This window comes from Talpa europaea, assembly GCF_964194135.1.
Source record: "Talpa europaea genome assembly, chromosome: 7".
NCBI classification, from domain to species: domain Eukaryota; kingdom Metazoa; phylum Chordata; class Mammalia; order Eulipotyphla; family Talpidae; genus Talpa; species Talpa europaea.
This window is the reverse complement of record NC_140074.1, coordinates 93,247,324-93,271,956: the sequence shown is the minus strand read 5'-3', so window position 1 is coordinate 93,271,956 and position 24,633 is coordinate 93,247,324. Positions and strand designations below refer to the sequence as shown.

The following is a 24,633-nucleotide window of genomic DNA, read 5'->3' as shown; positions in this document are numbered from 1 at the left end:
CTGCAAAATCAAAGTGTAAATATGTTCACCTTCTCTGCGCGGCGTCTACTCTTTTCTTAGCTTATTTGCCCAGTAATGGGATTAAAGGGAACATTTACATGAACTTTTGAAAACAAATACTCCAGTTTTGTCTTTTCTCCTGCTTATTCCCCACCTTAGCTCAGGAGTCCGCTGTAAAAAAAATCCGTTTGATCAGTGAGAACCAAGTGGCTAATACATAAGCAAATGTCACCTATTGATGGGCACAACTGGGGTGAAGAAAAAACAGGAGTCTTTCAGAAATGCCCTCGGTGGATTGTTCGAGGCGGTTCACTGCATGAGAGTTGCTTGTGGGCCCTGACTCTTCCAGTGTGAAATATAAGGTGGACGAGACAATAAGACTATATAATTTGGTTCAAACCAGCCAACAGTAACAGGTAGCCAGTGTGGCTGTCCTAGGACAAATAAAACCAGATAGGACTTCCAGACAAAATTCCCCTTCATCTCTCCCTCCCTGTCACCCCTCCGTCCCCCCTGCTCTCTCGCACATTCCCCTGCACTAAAGGGGAGAGTGGCCCATGCAGAGGTCTGCCCTCACTCTCAAAAAAAGCCAGACTCCACCCATGCTGCTTCTCCCCTCCTCCCTCCCCCCTGCCCCTCTCCCCTCCCCGCTGCCCCTCCCCCCCTCCCCCCTGCCCCTTCCCCTCCTCCCCAGGCTGTAGCTCTAGCTGTTGCCTGTGCTCCGCTGTAGCAGAAGTGGCAGCACAGCCGCCTTAATGCGCAGGTTTCCAGTGTTTCACTGGAAAAAAAAAAAAAGAAAGACCATAAATACAGATGAACAATCTCCAGAAAACGCAACACTGTTCCTGAGAGACCGTGTTTCATATCCTTTCCCTGTTTGAAAAGGAGTTTGTTTTCTTACATCTTTTTTTAATTGCTCCAAGTTGGACTTGTAAATATGGTAAGTGGTTGAGTAATACTCATCTGGTAAACTGACCAAAGGAAATGGACATTTTTTTCCACTTTTGTAACTCTGGCACCCATGGCTGCCCTGGCAGGGGCATTTGGGGATGAGAAGGGAAAATCAGCCTCGCCAGCACCCGTGCTGGGAGCTGAGTGAGGCGCGGAGGCTGAGAGCCCGTTGTCAGGGCCTCGCCAGGTGTTTTTGTGCCGGGCTTGGGGGCAAAGAGCATTCATTGTTCAAGAAGTTGGCAGGTTCCCAGAAGTTCAACTGTCTTTCCCCGTTCTGAAATGTCAAACATTTCCTTAGCTGGGGATGACTACACCCCCTGAGGGTTAAAGCACTGCTCTGAGGCAAAAGAAAGGCGATTTCTCTGTCCAGTATGACTGAGTGCTACCCACGCGCTCCCCAGAGGCCCTGCGTCCTCTCGGCTCCAGCCCTGTGCCTGCGTCTGAAGTGTTGGAGCCTCTGTCTCAACCCCTCTGTGCTCATATGTGGTGGTGGTTTCTTCTCAGTGGTGCCCTCTCCTACTTACTCATCTGCAAATCCTGCAGTTGTAGATGAAATATGTCTGGGATTCACTTCAAAAGAATACACTGGGGACAAGGAGCAGGAGAGGGTAGAGATAGAAGCAGGTCGGCCATGAAATCGATACTAGCTGAAGCTGAGTGATGGCTGCAGCATCATCCATTTACTCTTCTGTCATCTTGTGTGTGTGTGTTTTCAGTTCCACCATAAAAAGTAGAAGGGAAGGAGGGAAGAGGAAGAAAAAATGAACTCTTTATCCCAGTTTTTTAGCCTCGAGGAGTCTGGGCCTCTCTCCCTGACAAGCCCCACATTCCATCAGGAGTTAGGATCCTCCTGGACAGGCCCCATGGTGCAGGAAAGGGGCGAAGAGCATGTATGGGGGTTCAGTTCCAACTAGATCCCAGTAGCTCTTCCTCTTGTCAGCTGTATGGCCTTAGGCAAGAGAGTTAGCCATCCAGAACCTCAACTCCCTCACATAAAATAATAAAATAGAGGTAAAAGTTACCCGTTGCTGGGAATGACACGAGGGAATTCATCTCTAGCCCTTCACGCAAAACCCAAAACTCGCAAATATTCCGTGTATGACATGGCCTAGCCCTCCCTGGCTTTAAAAAGAACCTTGATTCCTCTTCTGAAACATCCTTCAGAGGCAGGTGCCAGAGCTGTGATCACATTCCAGGAAAGTCAAACTGCTAAAAGAAAGGACTGCGGTGGTACGATGTAAACACCTTCTCTTTGACCCAAAGAATTTAAAAAGCCACAGGTGACTTCTGCTTATCACCATCGCTTGCCATCTTAACTTGATTTCCTCACTGACCCTCGGTTCACACTGGTTTACTTAAACCTGGTGAAGTCTCCTGCCCAGAACGTCCCTGTTTGCATGGAGAGGGGTTAACATGTCTTACTTGCCGCTGCTCTCAAAGTCCCTTGTTCATCTCTGGGCAAGAACTCAGTTTGCCACATCTGCTCACTATCTGCGGTGTCATTCGCCGGAGGGACCTTTCATTTTCCACAGTGTGGCATCTCGTCACCCTTCACTGCAGCACAGTTTGTGTAATTCGGTCTCTGTGACAGGATAATCAGCAGCTTTGAAAGCAATTCTGTATTAATACTCCCATTAGATCTGCCCACTCGCACTTCTGCTAAAACTACTGTTAAAGGCCTGTCCCGCTGGGGTCACTGCAGTGTCTATTGATTAGTTTAGACCACTTTTTGAATTTTTTTCTTGGCCGCCTCCACACACTCTCGGCCTCTCTCCCTGTTGACTATTCCATCTATGTCTTTATTGGGTCTTCTTGTCTTTTCCAAAAACCAGTGCCTTTGCTCAAGTGCATAAAAAGGAATTGATTGTACTTTTGTGAGCCAGGCTGTTCTAGGTGCTCAGGATATGGTGGTGAAGACATCGTCCCTGTCAGAGGTGCGGCCTGCCAGTGGCTGAGACTGTCACCAACTGAGCACCCAAAGCATGGTTTGGGAAGGGTCACCGCAGAGACACAGAGGGGACAAGGGAAGCATGGCTCATGGGAGGGCTGGGAGCAGTTCCTAAAAGAAATGACACCGATGTGCACTCTGGAGGACACGGCAGGGGTTAACTGCCCAGGACAGCAGCGCTCTCAGCAGGAGCGGCAGGGTGTATAAGGCTCTGAGGGCTGCGGGGGCACGGCCTGTGGGAGGAATGGAAAGCCAGATGGCTAGGGCGCTGACAGACCATGGCTTCAGGGGCAGCAGGCCCTTCCAGGCCGCCATAGAGTTTGGATTTCAATTTCAGCCACCAGTGAGTTTTAAGCCAAGAAGGAAGCTAATCCGATTTACCTTCCTGCTCCCTCGTGGGGAGTGGCTCAGGTGAAGAGCAGCAGGTCGGTACACTGCGGGGACCCATGCAGAGGGTGCTGGTCACTGCTGATGCTTTGAGCTTTCCTCCCTTGGAGTTCGAGCTTTGTGTACATAAACTAAAAGTCCATTTCTGTTTTGTTTTGTTTATTTTACTCCCTAACCAGTTATTCTCGTCCCGCTAATCTTGTGATTGCCCTGCTTTGAAAATTCAGGTCACTTGTGTTGTCCTCTCCTTGGACCATCTTAGCTTTGGTCTAGAAACCTGGTGGCACAAAGAGCTTCTCGGGCCCAGGTCCTCCCCCCAACTCTGATCCTGCCTGTGCGTCAGGGCAGAATTTCTTCCTAAAGCGCCTTCTTCCGTGCTCAGAAACTCAGTGCTGCCCATGGTCTGTAGGTCTGGGCTCGAGAGGGCAGCACATGCCCCCAACTTCCCACCATGGTCTAGCGACTTCTTCCATTTCTGTTCCTTTTTCTAGATGTTGAGAATATCAGCCTTTTACCCCAACTAAGAAGGATTCCTGTCCCTGTGTAACTTTTTAGTTAACCTGAAGGTGTTCTGGTGACGGAGATGATTGGTGCCCATACCATCCTAATTGAAAGAAATGTAGAGAGAACAGGAAAGCAGAACTTAAGAGAGCACACTGAGTCGTTATCGGCCACGATGATGGGAAGCAGTGGCTGGACAACCCAGGGGCTGCTTTTTTTTTTTTTTTTTTTGATAACCCTTTAAAACCATAATAATATTCTTGGCACATGGGTTGCAAATAGGCCAGTTTGCCAACCATGATGTAGAAGTGTGGGTTTATGTCCACATGAAAACATGGCGGGCGGGGGGCAGAAACCTCAAGTTCCTGAGAATGGGCTCGCTCTTAGGACTAGATCATCGGAGAAAGAGATTTATTAGGAAAAAGAATTTGCCCACTCTCACAGGAAGAGGACAAAGAAGCTTGCCATATATTTTTAAGTCCTTTCTCGGTATTTGAAACCATGGACATGCTGTGTTATACATGGGAGGGGTTTTTAAATGTATCCCCCCTAAACTACATTGAACCCTGGAGAGTGGTGGAGAACCCAGGGAGTCTGTGAATTTGGATGGGAAAGCAAATTGCATTCTATTTTCATTAACTTCCAATTCCGATTTAGAATTTTCTTCAGTTTAGAAGGGAGGAAGCAATTTGGTTGGAACTGGAGGGGGTGATGCTAAGTGAAATAAGTCAGAAGAAAAAGACAAATACTGGATGATTTCATTCATGTGCGGAATATTGGAAACGAAACAGAGAAACAGAAAATCATAACCAAAACTATTCCTAGAAATCTGACTATAGAATTGAATGAAGCTTCTGGGCACAGGGGTGAGGGTTGGAGGGGGCAGTGGGCTGGGAGGGAAGATTTTGGGTGCTTGTAACCTCTGAGGAGGTATGACCTAGACTCACACACGGTGTTGTGAACCATTGTCACCTCAATAAAAAGAACCCAGTTTCAAAAAGACAAGAATGTATTTCCCCAATAAAACTCAACTATTCTTTTTTTAAAGAGGTAGGAAACAAACCACAGTGGTATTATCAGTATTTGTGACTTTGCCACTGATAGAAATCAGGTATTTTCACACCAAGATGTGGCACATGTATTCTTCATCTCCAGATTTTTTAAATACAGATTTTGATAAGTGTATTTCAATGCCATTGGAAAATTCAAAGCACGCTTCTAAATATTTGTAAATATTTAGCATTTAGAAACTAACAGCAGTGTAATTATTTCATATCCAAGCTTTCAGGCTCACAGGGGTAGTATATAGAAGAAAGATAGAAAATTAATGGGTTAACTTAATTCAAGAAGTTAGAGAAGGGACTACAAAGTAATTTCAGAGAAGGTCTATCAATGGTAAGATTCATAAAAATAATGCAGAAATTAACAAAATGAGATGACCAGTAAAGCCAAAACGTGTACTTGTGTAAAGATTAATAAGAGACACTTGTGGCGAGGGTAATTAAGGGACAAAGAATGCACAAGCAATGGTGTTGGAAGGGAAGGGAATAGTTGTGCTATAGCATTGAGAGGAGAATCTAATGAGCTGTTTTATGCCAATACTTTGGAATACTCAGGAAAAAAATGAATTATTTCCCGGAAAAATATTGTTTAACAATAACTGACTCTAGAAGGAGGGAAAGCAGAGCTCCCAATGTGGAGAATGAGCCACAGGTAGAGGGAGTGTTGACGAGACATTGAAGTGTTTCATTCATTTGTTGAACAAATGTGTACTGAGTTCGCACTCCAGACACTATGGTGGAAGGTGGCAATGGAGCAGTAAAAACAAAATAATTAGACTCTATGCTGTCGTTTGTCCAGTAGGATTTTTTACGATGATAAAAATGTGTTGTGCCATCTCTGTCCAATATGGTAGCCATTGGCCACAGGTGGCCCTTGGGCACTTGAGATGATGGTTAGTGCATTCGGGAAACTGAATTTCAACTTTAATCCGAATAGCCAGATGTGGCCAGTGGCTTTGTAGCCAATAAGATCAATAATGTGTTTGTGGCTTCCTATAAGAGAACAAGTAGTTGAACTCTTTGGGCTCTGGTCTTTCCAGAAACAGCTCCTCCGTCTGTTTCCAGAAACAGCTCCTTTGCAGTCCTGAGAGACAACAGCCACGTGATCCTGTGCACTTGACTCAGCTATTTATGCAACATTTCACATGCTGCTTCTCATCTGATCCTTGCTTCTCTTCTGGTGTGTCTAGCTCAGGGGTCCTTTACTAAGCAAACATTTGGGGGATGCTTGCTTTTGTAGTAGCCCCACCCTGTCGCTGCTCCTCCATGTCCACGCTCGCCCCAGCTGGCTGGCATGGAATGGCCCCAGTAGAGGCTGTGGAGTTGGCTGTGGTGGCATGGAATGGGCCCCAGTAGAGATTGTGGAGTTGGCTGTGGGAGCCGGTGAGTTCACTGGGTGGGAGGGGCTGTGTCCTCTAGTGGCCACTTGGTCGTCGGTGGACGCGTGGGTGAGGATAAGCTGACATGTGCGCCTGAGGAGGCAGAGCGGGGCTGGCAGGCAGAGCTGGATGCAGGGAGCAGACTGACTGGGAGGGCTGATGCCCTCCTTTTGTGTTCCCCAGCCAAAAGCTTTGGAAACTAAAACCAAAATACTTGCATTAAAAAATATAAATGATTAGTCTTTTTCCTGGTCCCTAATTTAGGTTTTCTAGATTCCTGCTATGAGTGAGACCATCTGGTATTTTTCTTTTTCTTTCTGGCTTATTTCACTGAGCATGATCCCTTCCAGCGCCATCCATGTTGCTGCAAATGGCCTGAGTTTATCTTTTTTGATTGCTGAGTAATATTCCATGGTGTAAAGTAAAAAAATCAATAAGCAACTATAAACCAGAGACACAGTACAGGGTGGGAAGGGGTTTGGGGAGGGGAGGGGAAGAGGGATTAGGGTCAAAATAAGGGGTGTGGGAATTGTGTGAGGAATATAATCAAATGAAAATGCATACATTGTGTGCAAATGAAATATAATGTAAAAAATATATAAAATTAAATTTAAAAAAATTAAAATTAACCAAAAAAAAGAAATATAAATGAAGAACTATATCCTTGTATTGGATATCTTGATGGGTGGCAGAAGCTGAAAAAGAAAAGAGCAAGTCACTGGAAACGGTGGAAGCTAGGCTATTTCGTTGTAAAACCTAAAGCCCTTTGCTTTATCAGTGTCTCACCAAGACAGCAAAATAAACCTGCACACACACCCTCACCTGCGTGTGAGCGGGAGGCCTCTCCCAGGTCCCCCCGTCTTGCTCTCAGGGGTGCTGGCACCCACCTGGCTGCACAACTCTTCAGGTGGCGAGGTGGACTCCAGAGTTCAGAACCCCACCTTTCTGCCCCACCGGCCTGCAAAGCCCAAGTTGCACAGCAGCAGCAATACCCGGGGCTGCTGACACCCCGACACACAGGGGCACAAACTGAGGGCTCAGAGGACAATGACATACCGGGAATTGCACCTGCTAACCTCTCTGAAGACAGTTACCAGAAGGGGTGACCCTTAGCTGGAATGAATCATTAAAAGGGGTCTTTCTGCTTTGTTTTTCAGGGATGATAATGGTGATCTTATTGCTGCTCGTGGCAATTGTGGTCGTTGCAGTGTGGCCTACCAAGTAGCGCGCCCAGCTGGGACACCCGCCATGCTGGAGGGAAGCTCAGCTCCCTCTGGTGCACGAAAGATGCTCTCAATAAATTCCCCCAAGCTCGGAACTCTGGATGTGCATTACTAGCGCGATGGGTCAGGAGCCTCGGCCCCCACATGGCCCTTGTGATGTCTGCTTTTGTCATTTTGACACTATCCCAAGGTCCCTCCATGGCCCTGCAGGCGCTGGGTGTCCTGGGGACACCGAATCAGCAGGCAGCTTGGAACTTTGCTTGTCTGGTCTGTCGAGGAAGTCACAGGCCCATGTAAGAGACAAGTGGACAGTCAAGGCCAGTGCACCTAGGCAGGGAGGAAGGAGGCACGAGGGCCGTGTGAAAGGGGCAGCGGCACAGGGACGTGTCTGGTGTGTCACCACCACCCGCCAACCTGCCCACGGGTGCTCACTGCAATATTGGCAGAAATATTTCTGGAGTCTACTTTAGGAACTGCCGTCACACCTGGAAGCTCACGTTTTTCATTTCCTCAGTGATAGTTAACCCATTTTCCAAGGCTAAAAACAACTTTATGAGCAGCCAGGATGAAGTCTGTCACATAAGGCGGGTGGGGTGGGAGGCAGGTGGGAAACCACTGTTTAAGGTTCAAGAAAGGTGTGATTATGAAGTCAGGAGAGCAAAGCCTTCGTTTGGCTTAAACTGGCTATGGCAGGTGCTCGTGTGTGTGTGGCACGTGTGTAGCGCAGCGTGACGGGGTAGGCCTGTGTGCCGTGCGTGGGAGTGTTCTGGGTTAGAAGGGAGCCGAGGGCCAGGCATCATGTCCTCGCTCCCCTTGAGGGAAGGAAGGATGAGCCTTCGCCCTCCATGATAGGAGAGGATTAGGGTTGGTGATGGGGCAGCTTCCAAAGCACATGATTTCACTGAGGAAAAGGTGAGAAGAGCCTGTGGTAGGGGAGCCGGGGAAGGGATGAGGGGGTACGGGGTATCTGCTGTGGATTTTCCAGACAGTGCCGGTGACTGCCCTCAAGAGCTTCAAGAGTCCATGGGCTGACCCTGTTTGGGAGCCAACCAGGAGACAGAACACGCTGCCTGGCAGAGCGCTACTTCCCAGGACCTCGAGACGCCAGACTCCAGTTGTGCTGGGAAGCCCCGGGGGCCTGCAGAGGGTAAGTGATCCTATTCCTGGTAGCTGTTCCCTACAGGGGCAGGTCCCACCTGCCCATGCCCCCCCACCCACCCGAGCGCTCCTGCCCCCCCCACAGCCCACGGTCCCCTTCTGTCAGAAGCAGTCTGGCTGCCTTGATTCATGCTTGGACTCTGCTCCGTCTCCGCCAGGACAGCAGGACAGTGCTGGTTTCCAACCGCTCCCGTCATAGCAGCCCAGGGCCCTCCCACATGTACGTGCCCTGCTGCATGTCCATTGCCCGCCCACCAGGGCCTCTGACCACGTCTCCTCACTGCAGCGCCCAGGCCAGCGGGACAGCCGCTGGGAGCTCCAGAAACCCTCAGGCCTGCAGGGGAATGTCTGTCCGGAAGAGAACCATTGCTTCTGTGCACAGCTCAGTGGCCTGAACCAGTCAGCCAGTCACCCCTGGGGACCATGAAACACCCAGACGGTAGAGCCTGAACCAGGTGGTGAATGGCCCCAGTGACAGCCACACCCTCTTCCCAGGTATATGACTAAGGGCATATGTCTGTGCCTCTGTTTCCTGCTCTAGAAGGTGCAGGGGAGATTGCCTGCCTCAGAAGTTGCCCTGAGGATCAGGTAAGTTCGCAAGTGCAAGCATCGAGCTGACAAAAGCTTCTTCCTCTAACCAAATCTAAATGCAGTGGATGTGGGGGGTCTCCAAATGCAGGCCTGAGGGATTTGGTCACACGCTTTCATCTAGTGCAATAGAGTGAGTGCTGGGGAGGTGAGTGAGCCCAGGCAGAGAAAAAGCTGTGGTTTCCCCACGCCCCACCCCCATTGACCTGCAGGGGCTGCCCAGGCGTGCCGACCTGGACTAGGCCTGGGTGCAGTGAGGCTGTGGGAAAAGATTTCGCAGACTAAATGGGCCATCTTTGAATTGGAGCAGGAACCTGCTAAGAGCACGAACCACGCTGTCAGGGGACTGGATTTTGAAGCAAAGAGGGGAGGCTTTTCTGAAGATAGGTGTATCCCTGTAGGAGACAGGCCATCCTGGACGGGGCCAGGCCTGTGGAGTGGATGGTGGCGTGCCCTGGATGCATTTTCTTGCAGGGTGGGGGCCGTGGTTGCCGATGCATCACCCAATGGCAGGTCAAGAATCTGCAGTCACCTCTTTCAGTTTTGTCATGCGAAACCCCAAATGTATAAACACCGTCTCCTTGGAGCCCCCCACTTTGAAGCTCATGGGAAGTGGCATTGAAGGTCTGTTTGACTTTCTCACCTCCTCTTGACTTGCTCAGCACGGAGCCCCGGCAACTCATGGGGCGTCTTTGAACCAGAGCCACAGCCTTCTGGCTCAGCCACACGGAAAGGCCTTTTCAAGCCAAACACTGAGCCGATGTCTGCACACAACGGCTTCTGTTCTTTTGACTGAGTGGGCTCTAGGCCCAGCCCGCCACTGCTAGCTGAGTGACCCTGAGCAAGTGACTTTACTTCTCTGGACCCACCAGCAGGGGAGGGGTGAAAGTTAACCAGCACCAGCGGGTTAACTGCAAGGACCCACCATTCAAGCCTTGGACAGCACCGGGCTGGGGGCGGGCAGGCAGGATGGTACTGGGCAAGGTAAAGCTTCCCCTTTCCTTAGCTTACTCAGGAGACACCCACCCCACTCTAAAGTGAGGGCAGATGAAAGGGGTAAGGCAGATCCAGTGGTTGGAATGAGCCGTTTTGTGAGACCTGTTGCTCCCAGGCCCAGCCTAGAGTAGCACGGCTCAGGTAAACCAGGGTGGGGGTTTCCAGCTCGGCTTGGCAAAGCCTGGTTCTCCCCTCCAAGCATTCAGAGCCACAGCCCCAGCTACACAGTGCTCTGAACAGGTCACGTGAGCAGTGAGACCTCACCCCAGACTCACAGGAGCAAGACACGGCCTGTCACCTTGGATGCTTTTTCAGTGAAAATAAACTTTATTAAAATAACAGTAGAAGTATTGTTTAGCTTCACTGATTATTAATATAAGCATGTTAAGACTGGATACCATATAAAGAAATCCAGATACCTACTTAGGACTTGGTACTTCTGTTCCATGGAAACGTCACTATTATTAATAACTAACAAAATCTTGGTTTTCATTAGCCCCAGAGTGACCTGCTCCTTTCGAGACCTCCAGGGCCCCAGCAGATCTGTGGAACTTGCCTTCCACTAGGCGCTGCGGAGTCCCCACGGCCCCTCGGTTTCGTAACCGTCAGGCTTTCTCCTGACTAGCAGAACAGCGGTGGCCCATGGCTGCCTTTCCCGTCCCGTCAGCAGAGCCGGCCTCGGCTTCCTGGGAATGCTCTGCAGAGACTTTTATTTTTTAAAAAATTGGCCAAGACTCATCTTTTCTCTAATTGCTTCATAAAATTTCAGACTTCCTCCCAACCACATGCCAGTAACAATTAATTTATCTGCCTCTTTCCAGAAATGACCTGAGGCCTATTGAATCTCCAGTTTGTAAAGCACCGAGTTCATCTGCCGTCTAGTTTTTCTCCCGCTGCTGTGTTCATCCTTCACTCAGGTTTGGTTGGTTGGTTTTTGGCATATTAAATGTTTTTAGTCTTCATAGAGCAAATGAAGATATGCTGAACATCAATAGTCATGAACATGGACATATTGAACATGTCTGTTCAACAAAACCTGAAACCTAGGAGTGTCTCCGCCGTGAGCGGGCCATCCCCATCCTGGGGCACTGTCTCTGGAGGGGGGCAGGCTGCACCCTATGCCCGTCTGCCCGGTGTCAAGCACTGTCACTCCAGCAGGGCCTCACACCTGAGAGTGACGGAGACACCAGAGGCCACCAGTCCCTGCGCCTTCTGCAGGCCGGGCCAGACCTCTTTCTTCCTGAGGAAAAAGGGGATCTCACTCAGGCCCCATGCAGCGGGGAAGGGCTGTCCACGCCTTCAGGGGGCCAGTTGAGTCTGCATTCTTAGGGGCCAGACCAGGTCCATTGCTCAAAACAGCTGGGTGCAGAAATTACAGCTTCCTGGTGACGATCAGCTCCACTCTGCATGGCAACACAACATGTTCCTAATGACTGAATTGTTTATTTAATAAAGAAATCACAACCATTTGGAGGTTTAAATATAGCCTCTCAGAAACACAGTGAGCTCAGCTTCTGGTGACTGCGAGGTGCTGGCTCCCGCCCCCTCTCTGCACCGAGTGAATCCTTTAGCCATGTCTTAGGGGAGAAAATGGTTTCACTAACCCCATTGTCTTTCCTTGTGAGTCTCGACTTGGATTTGAATAGGAGAAACTGCCTGTGAAAGGAGAAAACTTTTACAGGTTCTGAGCTAGGTAAGTTCAAAGGTGCTCTCTGCTGCTGGAGTTGGGGTAGGTGGGAGGAGATGTCTTTTCTGCCTGGGCCCCAGGGAGTGGCCAGGATCTGGATCCCAGAGGCTATTATTTGGAGACTGATAAGAGATTGTCCCGTCAGACAGACTTTCAGCTCAAAATTGCATTTGGAGCCAGTAAATCCCTATGGCCTTTACATGTAAATCTGCCCTTTTCCTGTCTCTTTTGAGGGGAATCCATATTCTGGTTCTTTATGTGGCCTGAAGACCCACCACCTTCTCCCCTCCCCCCCAGCTCAGGCCACTGATGAAGACTAGGAGCCGGAACAGTGTACAAGAGTTTATTTAATTGATATCTGAATTTAGTTCTATCATGTGTGGCCCATATTACAAGTTCCATCTGGGTCCATTACAACTCTAACAACAACAAAAAAACTTAAAAAAAAAATCCACAACTTTCTCCATGTCATTAAATATATTCATATATAATAACCATAATATATTAGTATGCATTGGAAAGGAACACTGACCCAAACAATGTGTCATGGTCACAACTAAACATTTACAATTCTGAGTGCACAGAACTCTGAAACGCGGGGGAGTGCGGGGGAGGGCGGGAGGTGCGTTGGGGGCGGGGAAGAGATGTCCAATGACACACGGAGTGGGACTGGCTTGGATTTGGCAGGCGCGAGGCCCCACAGGTACACACGGGGAGACCCCTAGGGTGTGGCATGGCTGTGACCAGGAACCTTGGCGGCATCGATGCGTCTCGCTCCGGAGTCCCTTGCCGAGCAGGGCTTCCTCGAGTGCCGAGACCCTGACCGTTTTTCGTTCTCCAATCCTAGCTTAGCGTCTCCTTGATGTCAGACTCACCCCAACCTGGGGCCAACACAAGAAAGTCTGGGCCCGTTTCCTGCAGCTGCTGTGGAGGCGGATTCCAGGAGGTGACGAGGGGGTCTGAAGCGGCTCCCCGGCCAGGATGGCATCTGGTGTCCCGCCCGCCCAGCCTTCCCAGGACAGAAGCCCCCGCCTGCAGGCAAGTCCCTACCCCCAGCCTCTGGCATCACTGTGTCAGTAAAGCAGGCCCTCCACGGTCGGGCTCCAGACCACCTAGCTGGTGAGAAAAAAGGACAACTGGGGAATCTTTTTTTCTCCAAAAGAACTACTCTGGTATATTTTTCTTCAAACACCTACATATCACAATTCTGGTTAATACACTCTTCAAAAGTCAAAATCTAGTTCCATTTTACATCCCTTCCTAACTGTACAAACTGGAGCACCTCCGTGCCTTCCATCTCCTCCTCCCAAGGGGGCGGGGATGGAAGGACCAAGGGCGGGTCCTCACTGCTAAAGGTGGTGGTTGGGACCAGGCGCTGGGGCGGGGCGGGGCAGGGCAGTGTGGGGGAGCTGGGGGAGGCAGCCTGTGGTGACGGAAATCCCCAGTGTCCATTCTAGCACATGCCCGAGGGGCTGGCCTGGGCCCACGGGGTGCTGAGCCTGAGGCTGGTTGAATTTAAAACAAGATACACTACTGTTCGGCAGGTCACTGACTCCAGAGCTGAGGGGCCTCACAAACCCCTCTCTGGACAGGGGGTAAGACAGATCCAGGTGGGAGGTGACGTGGCTAACACGTGTCGTACTTTTCAAGGACTGTGAGCCTGATGCTGATGGTGCTAGCACCGCACGGTGATGGGCATCGGCGGAGGGCAGTCCCTCCACCTCCGGGCCTGAATTCAGGGAAGATAAATACCCCTCCCAGGCTAATTCTGTCTTCTCTCTGCCAGGCTCTTCTGGAATCCCTCCAGATGTCCTCTGTCTGAGGGTCAGCCAAGGCCTGCCTTCCTGGAACCTGGGACTTCCCGGGCTGCCTGCAGTGAGTTATACCCTATTTCACCCTCTACTCTTGCTGCTGCCCCAGACTCCCACAGGCAGCAAAGGGCATTGTGGCCCCTGGTCAGAGAGCCAGCCTCAGGCCTGAATCCGGTCCTGCTACGTGTTTGCCCAAACACCTTGGGCACATATGCTTCATTTTTCTCACTGGTAACAAAGGGGTGAGAATTCCTGCACAGGGCTGCCATGAGGATGAGATCATGTGGATAAAGTGCCTGGCACAGGTGCTCAGTCAATGGCAGTGGTAATACGGGCTGGAGGTGGAGGGTGGCCAGACCACGAGGGCCAGGCTCATACCTGGTGTGACCCTTTGGAGCCGTCGAGCTCCAGCAGGGAAAATGAAACCAATTTCCCGACTGAGAGGGGAGCCAGGCCTCTTAATTCATTGTGCTGGGTGTGAGGACACGGGCCAGAGGCCCCTGGGCAGTGCAGAGAGCACAGGAGGTGCCAGAATACTGGGCACGGCCTGGGACAAATCAGACTGGAACTGCCTACTTGGGGACAGTAGCTCTAGAAAGGGGGCCTGACCACAGCCGGGCATGGGAAGTCACCACAAAGGTGGAAATGGGGAAGCGGGGCTGCCCAGGCTAGACCAAGAGACCTATAGCAGGGTAGCCCCAGAATAGGGAAACTGGCAGCAACAGGAGGTGGCCACGGTTTCCTTGGCCCCCAGGAACCTGGCAATTCCTACCTGCCATGGCTCTGGCACCTCGCTAGGTCAGCGAGCCCCTAGCCCCAGCCAGTCCCACTGCCTTCGCAGCCTTCATAGCAGGCCCATCCCGGCCCTTCCCAGCTGTTGACACTGCTGAGGGGCCTTGTGGGAGCTGATGTCATTACACAAATAGTGTCCCTGCCTGCCGTAAACCCAGCCCATGCCCCTTCCCCCTCCCCTGGAAAATGTCATAAAAGGGGCTGGTTCCAAGTTTCCAGAGAGGAAACTCTCTGGGAGGTTTTGCCTTCGCCATCCCTCCAACAGGCAGCTCCAGCATGAGGCAGTGACCACCCTGCTTGGCTTCTCAAGGGTGTCCTTGGGCCCACTGCCCTCGGCACAGGTCAGAATCCCAGCCCGCACCCAACCTCCCGCTGGGCAGGGGGCAGGCACCAGTAGGGGCTTCCTCTCCTCTGGCTCCACAGGCTGTAACCCCCCCCCCAAGACCCCACCGAGAGGGACCAACTCAGCAGGGCAATGGAGACCCCAGGCTGCTTTCCGCCTCCTCCCAAGGCCTGCCAGGCCCCTGCAGTTGGGCTCCAGGTTGTCACGGCCAGGGAACCTGCGGGAGTTCCAGAGGAGGACGGGGAAAGGAGGGGATTTTCAGTCTTTCTGTTGGGAGTGGTGGTTTGGCTGGGCTTGCTCTGCGTCCCCCCCAAAAGCTACAGCGTCATTGAATTCACAGTTCTCCTCACAGCCCCTTCGCCAGCATGCGCCAACAGTGCCGGCCCCACTTGTGTGGTTCTGTGCCCAGCGCTTGGGCCCTAAGTCAGGCTGCCCCGCCCCTTCCATGGAGACCCCAGCTAGCCCTTGCGAAGCGCGTCTCTGCTCTGGAAGGAGCCCATGAGGTAGCTAAGTCTCGTCCTCATTTCTCCAGGGCCCGGCCTGCTATACACCCCTCCCAGCGCACCTCCAGCCTGGGGCGCGAAGGGTGGGGTTGGGTGAGGGGCCGCCAGGGGGAGGGGCTGCAGAGGGCCCCGCCCCCCGCCCCCCACCTCGTGGGCCAAGTCACTGGGGCTGCCAGCTCGAGCGGCCCAGCCCTCCGCCCCGCCCGCCCGGCGCGCTGCTGCCTCCGCGCTAGGCCTTTTTGCACTTGCCCTTCTTCTCGCGCTGCTGGAACTTGCGTAGCCGCCGCGCCCACGTGTCCCGCCACTGGATCACCAGGCTGCTCTTGTCGGCCACGATGCCGCTCTGGTCCGGTGAGTCCTCCGCGTTGCCCAGCAGCAGGTACTTCTTGAGGGGCTTGATTTTGGGGCACTTGCAGGCGATGTCCCGCGAGCGGATCCACAGGCTCTGGTCACCACGGCGGATGCGGCTTGTGCCTTGCTTGTACACGGAGATGATGTTCACCGTGAACTTCCACCAGTCCCCCGCCTTGTCTGCCTTCAGGATGTGGATCTGGACCGCTGCAAGGAAGCGCACGCAATGAGTGGGCCACTCATTGGGGAGGGCCGCCAGGACCCAGCTTCCGGAATCAGGGGCACCCTGCCTGCCCCCCACCCTCCCCAAAGGGCGGGGTTGGGACAGCCTGTTTGACATGGGAAAACAGCCCCAGAGCCAGAGCCGTGCAGTGACTGCACAGGGTGCCGCGGGGGAATGGTTGGATGGTGGCAAAGCTGATCCTGGAATCCTACCTGCTGACACCTGGATTAGAGCCACTTTTACAAGACGCTTCCTGCCTATTTTAGAGATGCCACCCAGCACTGCCCTTGTGAAGGAGCACCCTCGTAGGGTTCCAGAAGGCCAGAGGAAGCCCATAGAGACTGACCCCCACCCCACCCCGCATGCTGGGCAGAGTGCACCTGCCAGGAGCAAGCGCATGAGAGCAGCGCTGGCTCTTCCTTGAGGGATAGGGAGGGGGCATGAAGCCTTTCAGGTGCCCCCCCCCCCCATCACTTAACACACACCCTGCCCTTGACCCAAACCTCAGAAAACCATGATAGGTTCTCAGTGGCCAGGTGCTGCGCATCCGGAACCTGGGTCTTTGGGGTGGCCACAGCCCCCTTCCAGAGTTCAGGGTCCTTGCACTGTCTGCCTCCCTTCCCTCCTAGCCCCTCAAATTCCCCAGGCCATTCCCTTTTCCCCAGTTCGGAGCATTTCCTCCATTCGTGTAGGGGTTCTCAAAATGGAGCAGGCATCTGAGTCCCTAGAGGATGTCAAAACACACATCACGCAGCCCAACCTGAAGTCCAGATGCACTAGATATGGGTGGGGCCCAGAAGGTGCATTTTTTAGAAACTTCCAGGTGGTGCGGATGCAGCTAATCAGCAAACATGCTTTGAGAATTAGTGTCCCAGTTAATGTTAACAAATGTTACTTCTGCAGGATATTAAGGGGTATTTTAAAAACAGGAGAAAGTACAAGAGGTGAGGGGCTTCAGGGAAACTGCTCAAAACTGTGCTTGTGAAACAGGGGTTAAGAGATTTCCTTGCAGGACGTTCAGGGCCTTTCACCTACGAAGCGTCTGTGCTGCATGTGTGTTTCTGTCCCAAACAACCCCAACCGTAGAAACCTCTGGTTGGAACGTTTTGGGTCAGCAGAGCCCCACGGACCTACTTGGGTAACTGGGAACCCAGCAGTTGCCCCCAGTTCAGAGGCTACATGAAGTCTCTGTTGCACTAACCTCCTTCCGCGCCACAATCGAAACAGCCTCCCTTTCGCTGAGCCCACCTGTGCCCTGCTGAACGTGACCCTGGCGGCTGAGTGGCTTGAGCCCTCCGCGGAGGACGGAGCGCTGCTCTGTCTCGCCCAGTCACAGGCGAAGAGACAGACACGAGCAGCCACAAGGACGTGCCTGCAGCAGCATGACCCTCGCTCCTCCTGCTGAGCGCCCCTGCTGGCTGGCTCCTCTCAAGGTGTCTGAGGGCCACTGTGCCATCTTCACTCCCAGGGCCTCCCTGCGCCCACACCGGCAAGGTCACGGTGGGCAGGAGCGAGGGTGACTGGGCCCAGGGGAACCTCGAACACCGTCCCACTCGTCTGGGGTGAAGAAGTGGTGGATTTTCCCCAATTTTCATTTCAGCTGTTCCTGGGCATCCTGAACTTTGCACTCCAGTCTGAGGGCTCCAAAGAATGGCTGCCATGGCAACCGTTTCCATGTTTTTGTCACCAAGGGACTCAACACTCAGTGTGAACTCTGAGGGGGTTGGGGAGCCCTCCAGCCCGGAGAAGTGGCTGGGCCTGGTGTGTTTGACTGTGCAGACGGAGGTCACCGTGGCAACTGAGTGCCCCTCAGCTAAGCAACCGGGGAGCCAACCCAGGCGTCCCTGAGAGCCCCAGTTTCCTCTCCTCAGAACTGAGTTGAATACAGAATGAGCCTCCCTCAGGAGCTGTGGTTTTCCAGCGTGGGACCTCAGACCCCTGGACCAGCCACGGTGAGCTCCCTGCGCTGGAGTGGGCAGAGGTGCTGCAGAAGGCGCCTCTGACTGCAGCCCCAGGAGAATACCGGCCCCAAGCATCTGCTGGTGTAGCAGGCTGGACTGTGTCCACTGCGAAATTCATACTCATGGGAGGGTAGTTGGGGACAGGATCTTTGAAGAGGTAATTAAGATGAGGTCACCAGGGTGGGCTGTAACCCAATCTGACGGGTATCTTAGAGATTAGGGTAGAGACCACAGAGAAGACCACACGAAGACACGGTGAGAATGTGGCATCTCCAAGCCATGGTGAGGCCTCAGACGCAGCCAACCCTCCCCACAACTCGCTCTCAGACTTCCAAGCTCCACAACTGAGAAAATAAATTTCTGTTGTTAAAGCCACCCAGCCTGTGCTACTTTGTTTTGGCTGCCCTCGTAAACTCGCACGATTAGAATCAGGGCCTCAGGATCTTGGGGCTCATCTCGGGGCCAGGTATGAGGGCAGACCTGGTGAGGCCTCCCAGCGGAGATGAGGCCAGAGAGGCTTTCAGGGTAGTGGTCAGATCTTGAGCTGGGCCTCCAGAGGCCGCCCTCACTCCCTGGACCTGCAAGAATGTGGCCCTTCATGACAGGCAACCCCTGCCCCACTGTCGCTGGCCTGGAGCACAGGCTGTCTGCTCCTCTCAAGGAATGCTCTGGATGACCAGGCAGGGCATCCAAAGAAGCCTTGTCCCTGTCCCCAGCAAGCCCCCATGCAGTCAACACAGCCTAAAGGAGACCTGGTGAACACAGCACTGAGGGGTACCCATCCCTGGACACCCCACTGTCTCCAAGAAACCAGGGGACAAAGCACCGGCCTGGTGCTCTACCCCAGCAGCTTCCTGGCTTTGGGGTGCAACGACACAGGCCTGGGGGCAGGGGTAGGAGGGTGGTGGTAGAATTCATGTGATTATGCTGGAAGAAGTCCACATTTCCACTGCCCTTGGCAATGCCCCCACACATTACACAGCCCACCAAGTATGAGCTGCGCACACAGTGCTCGGGCCAAGTCCCCGCAGCGCACATACAGCTGAAAATATTCAAAATACACATTGAAAGGGTGACCTCAGGCAGACCTGCTCTGCACGCTGGGAGTGCATTCGGCACAGCGTGGCACGCTGCCGGGGCTGCCGCCACCTCTGATGGCCGTGCTGGCTGAGAGCCAGGAATGTCTGGGGTCTCCTGGGGGTCCAGCCGGGAGCTGGGCACAGTGACTGGGGGCAGCTCTACCCATCCGAGGGCAACAATCCCCAAGGGCCAGTCCCTGACCCCGACACGATACCTTAGGCTCTAGGACCCCTGAGGCCCCACTGTCTTGCACTGATGTCCTAAATCAACCTCGCTGAGGCCAGACATGGGGCTCAGGTGAGGGCCTCCCCCATCCTGTTTTCAGAAATGAGGTAGATGAGGTGACATTCAGAAAGGAAGACCATGTGATCGGACCGAGCCAGGAGAGGAACACTGAGACCCCTTAAAATTAGAGACTGGTCTGCAGAAGGAAGGCCAAGCCGGAGCGGATATGGGCTGGGAGGAGGCCCTGGCCTCCAGCCCACTGGTGTTACCAGCCCCACTCTCAGGATCCACACAGTCCCTCCTCCCTCCACACCTGTGCAGCCCAACAAGGAGGGCTCAGACTGAACAGCCACTGGGCAGCCCCCACAGGGCAGACTGGACAGGTGAGGATGGCTCCAGAGAACCCAGCTGAGCTGTAGCCTAGGTGCCCAAGCCAGCCACAGAGGAAGCGTGTCAGCAGGGTGGAGCTGACACATGAGAGCAAGGAGAGTGCACATGGGCTCCAGAAAGCAAGGAGACACCTCCCCTGCCCAGGTCCTAGGGCCCAGGCCACACCGAGCGTCCCTGGGCTGCCCCTGACCTGTGTGGGAACCCCTCCTTTCCTGCAGCGAGCCACAGAGCTGGGAGCAAGCGCGCGGGCGGGGCAGGGCAGCAGCCCGCGTTCAGCAATTCTGGGGATTGCAGAACGGACTTTGGTACAAGGAACCCTTCCCAGCCACCAGAGCAGGCTCCGAGGACTGACTCCCTGCTTTAACTCCTGCTAGCGGGGCACCCACCTCTCTGTCCTTTGGCAGGGTCCCGCACCTGGCTCTGCAGGACTGGCTGTGGCTCCAAGGGGCCAGGAAGGGGAAAGAGGGCCCAGGGAAGCCAGAATCAGCCAAAACAGCTTGTGCCAGCTGGGTCGGGCAGAGGGGCAGGGGCTTGAGGTAGGCTGGGTGCCTTGGCCAGCCCTGGGCTTCCTTTCAGCTGCTGTGTGCCACACCCCAAGCAGCAGCCAGGGCATCAGCATGGCCGTCTACAGGAGCAGACATGTGACCGTCCTTCCCAGGGTGCCTCAAGCTCCGCAGAGTCCCAGCACTGAGAAGGGATAGGTAACCCGAGAAGTGGGAAGCTGCGGGGCCCAGTCTGTGCTCGGATTCCTCCAAAAGGGGACTCACTGCCCGGGGGCAGCCCTGTCCTCTGCCCCATTCATTCAACACCTGCCTCCCTCCCATCTCTAGGCCTGTCAGCTCTGGGGCCTCCGAGGACCTGGCATCACCACCACCCTGGACAGTTAGCTCTGAGCTGACTTATGGCTCAGCTTGCAGGTCTGGGGGCCCTCCTGCTGGGATCAAAGCTCCAGCCCAGGCGAAGGGCGAGGTGCAGAGAAAGCCGTGTGGTCAGCGAGGAATACACAGTTGCTGCTCATTCATCTCTGGCCCACCCGAGACAAACCACCTGCCTGAGGGGAGTGGCCACGGCCGGGAGACGGCTGGCTGTCCTCTCCCCAAGTCCCGAGCGCTGGGACACCTCTGCAGGGAGACTTCCTGCCTCCTGGAGGTCTCCTGGATTTATGGGCTGCTCGGGGCGGGCCCCCAGGGGCTTCCCAGCTGCTGCCCCTCACAAGGAGGCTTGGGTGGTCAGCCCCTAGCCTCCCGCCCAGCCACACCTTCGTGGTGGGCCAGTCCAGCTAGGGGAGGCTTGTCACCCATCTGCCTCGGAGACAGCAGCCAGGGCGAATGGGGGCGGACACTAACCCCACAGAAACCATTAAAGCCATGCAGCCCGCCCCATAAATCTCCGGGTCTAGAAAGCATGGCATGAGTTGCAGCTGCTTTCATAAAATGCAGCTCTGACCACATGTTTCCCAGTCCCCCGTGAAGGTTAAGAAACTGCTGAGCAGGGCCACGTCTTGCTCTCAGGGATGCTAATCTGCAGGCAGGGATGGCTGAACAAACGGAGCAAGTGTGCTAAGTGGGGGCTCGGGGCAGCCGGGGAGGGCCCACACACCAAAGACGGGGTGTCACAGCTGTCCAAGCCCAGTTTTCACTAAATGAGGTGGAGAGCTGGAAGCTCACTGTGGCCAGACCCGGCCACCCACCTTGGCGGTGGCCACCCTGCTTAGTGATAGGCTCAGGCAGGGGAGTGGCCTGGGCCCGGCCCAGCCCTGCCTGGACACCCTCCCTTCATGAGGGAGTAGGGGTGGGGAAGGGCTGGGTATTCTGTAAGAGCAGCCCCAGGAAGGGGAGCCTGCTGTCCAGGGAGGACAGCTTGGGCTGCCTCCCAACCCAGAGTTCACCCTCTACCCACCAGGAACAGGGACAGAGCTGCAAAAATGTCATTTCTGAGGCTGGCCAAGGCTTGGCTCCCTAGAGGTCCCCAGACCTACCTCCCAGACCTAACATGGCCCCCAACCAACAGAAGACCCTGTGCCACTAAGAACCTCCCAGCAGAACAGTGAATGCCCCCCACATCCAGCCCATCAATGGGGTTCTGAACTCTGGAGGAGGGGAAGGCAAGAGGGCCAGCCTCCCCCAACATGGGCTCAGGTCCAGCCTCACGGCACAGCCCCAACCCCACCAAGAGTTTATGGCTCAGCATTTGTGGTTGCCTATTTGTACCCACTCCACAGAGGAGGTATGACCCAGTGGGGCTCCCAGACAACACCCCATTTCCCCAGCAAAGCACCACCTGCATGCCCCTACAGGGGAGCAGCCTCCCTTTCCCTGCTGGCACTTCCCACTACTCCCAGGACCATGCAAGACCTATTTGGAGCAGCAGGTGTCATGCAGCCTCTGAGCATCACCCTCAGCTCCCAATCCTAAAAGTCAAACCACTCTCAAAGGACAGAACCTGCTTCCCCAGAGAGACCCAAAGATAAGACCTCAGTCCCTGAGACTGGAACACGAAGTTGGGCTGGGCACCACCACACTCACCTGGAAGAATCAGTTCAGGTGCAAACAGATCTAATGCAGCTTCTCCTGCGGCACCCCCCTGCCCCCCACCGGCATCACCCAGATCAGGCCTGAACACCCCACCAACCACCAAAGGCATGTGGAACTGGCGGAAGTGTGGAAACTCAGGACCAGGGCTCAGGGAGAAAGCCTGGGTGCAGCGGTCCTCAGCACCAAAGGCACTGATCCCAAAGGAGCAGGAGGACATCAGGATCCACTAATCTACCCACTGGGGAAAATGCCAGCCAAGCCCCCATGGGTGGGCCAGTGATCTCGAGATAGGCCCCCGGAGAGCAGGGAGAAGACAGTGCCGTGTGGCCGGGGGTGAAGTGCGCTACATCCCCACCCCGATCACACAGCTCTTCAAACACCTTGGACAGATCCCTGTCTCCCCACCCCTGCTCTGAGCCTCCGTGTCCCATCTGTGACACGGGAGGGGACACCTCTCATCAGAGGGCCCTTCTGGTCCCTTAAAGAGCCTTCTCTACCATCTACCATCCTTCTTCCTAAAAAGGTAAGTAACAGTGTGATGTGAGACAAGAGCGGAGGAAGACCCACCAAGGGGGATGGGGGGCAGATGAGATTGGTGAACAGCCCAGACCCCCGGGGCAGGCTCCTGGAGCGCACTGCCCTGCAGCTCGCTGGGAGGGCAGGGTAGGAGACCAGGTTCTGGGCATCTCAGCTGTGAGGACGGGGGTCACTGCTGGGAAGGGCTGCAGCCCCTCCTCAGGCTTGGACCAGTCTATGGAGTTGTCACTGGGGCCCACCGACCCTCCCTGCCCAACCTGGTGGTCACTAGCATTCCGCGACCTCAGGCTGACTCACTTGGACCAGCTCCACATCTGGCTTCCATATGGGGCTGGCTCTCTCAGGGGGAGGTCACATCTGGCTGGGGAAATCGGAGGCTCCCCAGGGGACCAATGACCTGCAGAGAAGGGTCAGCGAGCCTCTGAGACACCACGCCACGTGCGGCCGGCGGGTCAGCATCCTGCTCCCAATAGTGTGAACAATGCTTAGGGGGTGGGGGCAGGCCTTGCCCAGACCTTCCCTTTGGGGGAAAGCCCCCAGGGTACTCCTCCATCATCTATTCCCCCAAGTCACAGCACACAGTCAAGCAAGGAGTGAGGTCAGGGTTAAAATTCTGTCTGGCTCGCCTCACTTGAAGGGACTGATCCTGATCAGGAATAGCTATTGACCCCAGGGTCAAGAAAAGGAAGGGGAGGGGTGTCAAAGAGAAAGGGGAGCCATCATGTGCTGAGAGGCCCTGCTCCCCAGAGCTAGCTGGAAGGAAAGGCCAGAACTGTGAGCCTCGGGCACTGCCCTGCCCACCTGACCTCACTGCCTGAGCAGCGAGACAAGAGCCGGGCGAGGGCTGGGCTCCACATGCCAGCCTGTCAGCCCCGTGGCTGCCAACACCCCCACCAGCACAGGCCTCTGTCGTCATGCCTCCACCCCCACAGCGCCCACCCAGCCTGGTCACCTCCACGCCGGCCTGGTCTCCCACCCTCTGTCACAGATCTCCCGTGACCTTCACCCACCCGATGGCCACGTCCATCACTAGAGTCCATGCCAACCCTGCCCCACTGCCCTCATCACATTCCTGCCACTGTGCCCATCACTTGGGCTTCACAGTCTTGGTGACAGTCACCCCAACACCAGGCAACCACTCCTGCTTGTTCCCCTAAGATGTCTTTATGTTTTCTCCTCTGAGGTTTATCAGGATTTGACAATCACGGAGCCGGCGTTGGGGGGCGGGCCAGTTCTTGCACCTTCCAAGGACAGCTGTGCCCACTCTCTGCTGCCAAGGCCCTGGGCCCTGGTGCGGCAGGGGTGGGGAGCAGGCTCCCAGGCCTTGGGCCTGCTCTTTCATCTTGCTGGGTCTCTGCATCCCAATAACACAAATAAAAATCCCTTCTCACAGATGTCTGAGGAAGAGGAGGAGGGCCGTGAGGTGCCCATCCAGGCCAGCGGGGAGGGAATCAGGACTGCACGGCAAGACAGCTCTCTTGGGTTGCCACTGGCCCAGAGCTACCAGGGCACATGGTCCTCTTGGGTCCCTGGCCCACCTCTGCCCACTGGCCCCCAAGAAAGCCCACACAGGCAGCCTAGCAGGCCCAGCTTCTCCCCACACAGGCCAGCAGAACTTCCCTGAGGTGTAGCCTCGAAGCAATCCTGCGGGATCTCGGGAGGTACACTTGAGACAAAACATCTCATGAAAAGCATTTTGATTTTTCCATCTGCTGATGCCAAAATGTCTTTCAACAAAAGGGGTGACTAATAAACCTTTCTGGGAACGAATAATTTTTCCAAGAACTGGCAAAAGTGAGATGATCTCACCTTTCAGAATAGGAACTGTCTGTCTCGCTCCATAAACTCCCCCTTTCTGAATCCCATGAAGAAGAGGCAGGGGCCGCCTCCTGGCCCTGAAGGCGGGGGCTCGGGAGCAGGCAACAGTGGCTCCCGGTGGGGTCAGGGGGTCTCTGCCCATGGACATGGCTGCCGAGGCCCACGCTAGCCTGTTCCCAGTCTCCC

The 24,633-nt window shown here is 54.4% G+C and overlaps 2 protein-coding genes across 3 annotated transcripts in view; one reads left to right on the top strand and one right to left on the bottom strand.

Annotated features, from left to right (window-relative positions):
- The window catches only part of STX8 (syntaxin 8), a 236,418-nt gene extending 228,943 nt beyond the window's left edge, over nt 1-7,475 (top strand). For both annotated transcript variants that reach the window (XM_084237544.1, XM_084237545.1), the window contains one exon: nt 7,385-7,475. In XM_084237544.1, coding sequence (XP_084093670.1) covers nt 7,385-7,452 — 68 coding nt within the window. In that variant the 3' untranslated portion in view covers nt 7,453-7,475. The remainder of the gene's footprint in view (nt 1-7,384) is intronic.
- An 8,082-nt stretch (nt 7,476-15,557) lies between these two features.
- Nucleotides 15,558-24,633, bottom strand: part of NTN1 (netrin 1) — a gene marked incomplete at its 3' end in the record, with an annotated part of 166,326 nt that continues 157,250 nt past the window's right edge. The window contains exon 6 of the mRNA XM_084238306.1: nt 15,558-15,886. Coding sequence (XP_084094432.1) covers nt 15,558-15,886 — 329 coding nt within the window. The remainder of the gene's footprint in view (nt 15,887-24,633) is intronic.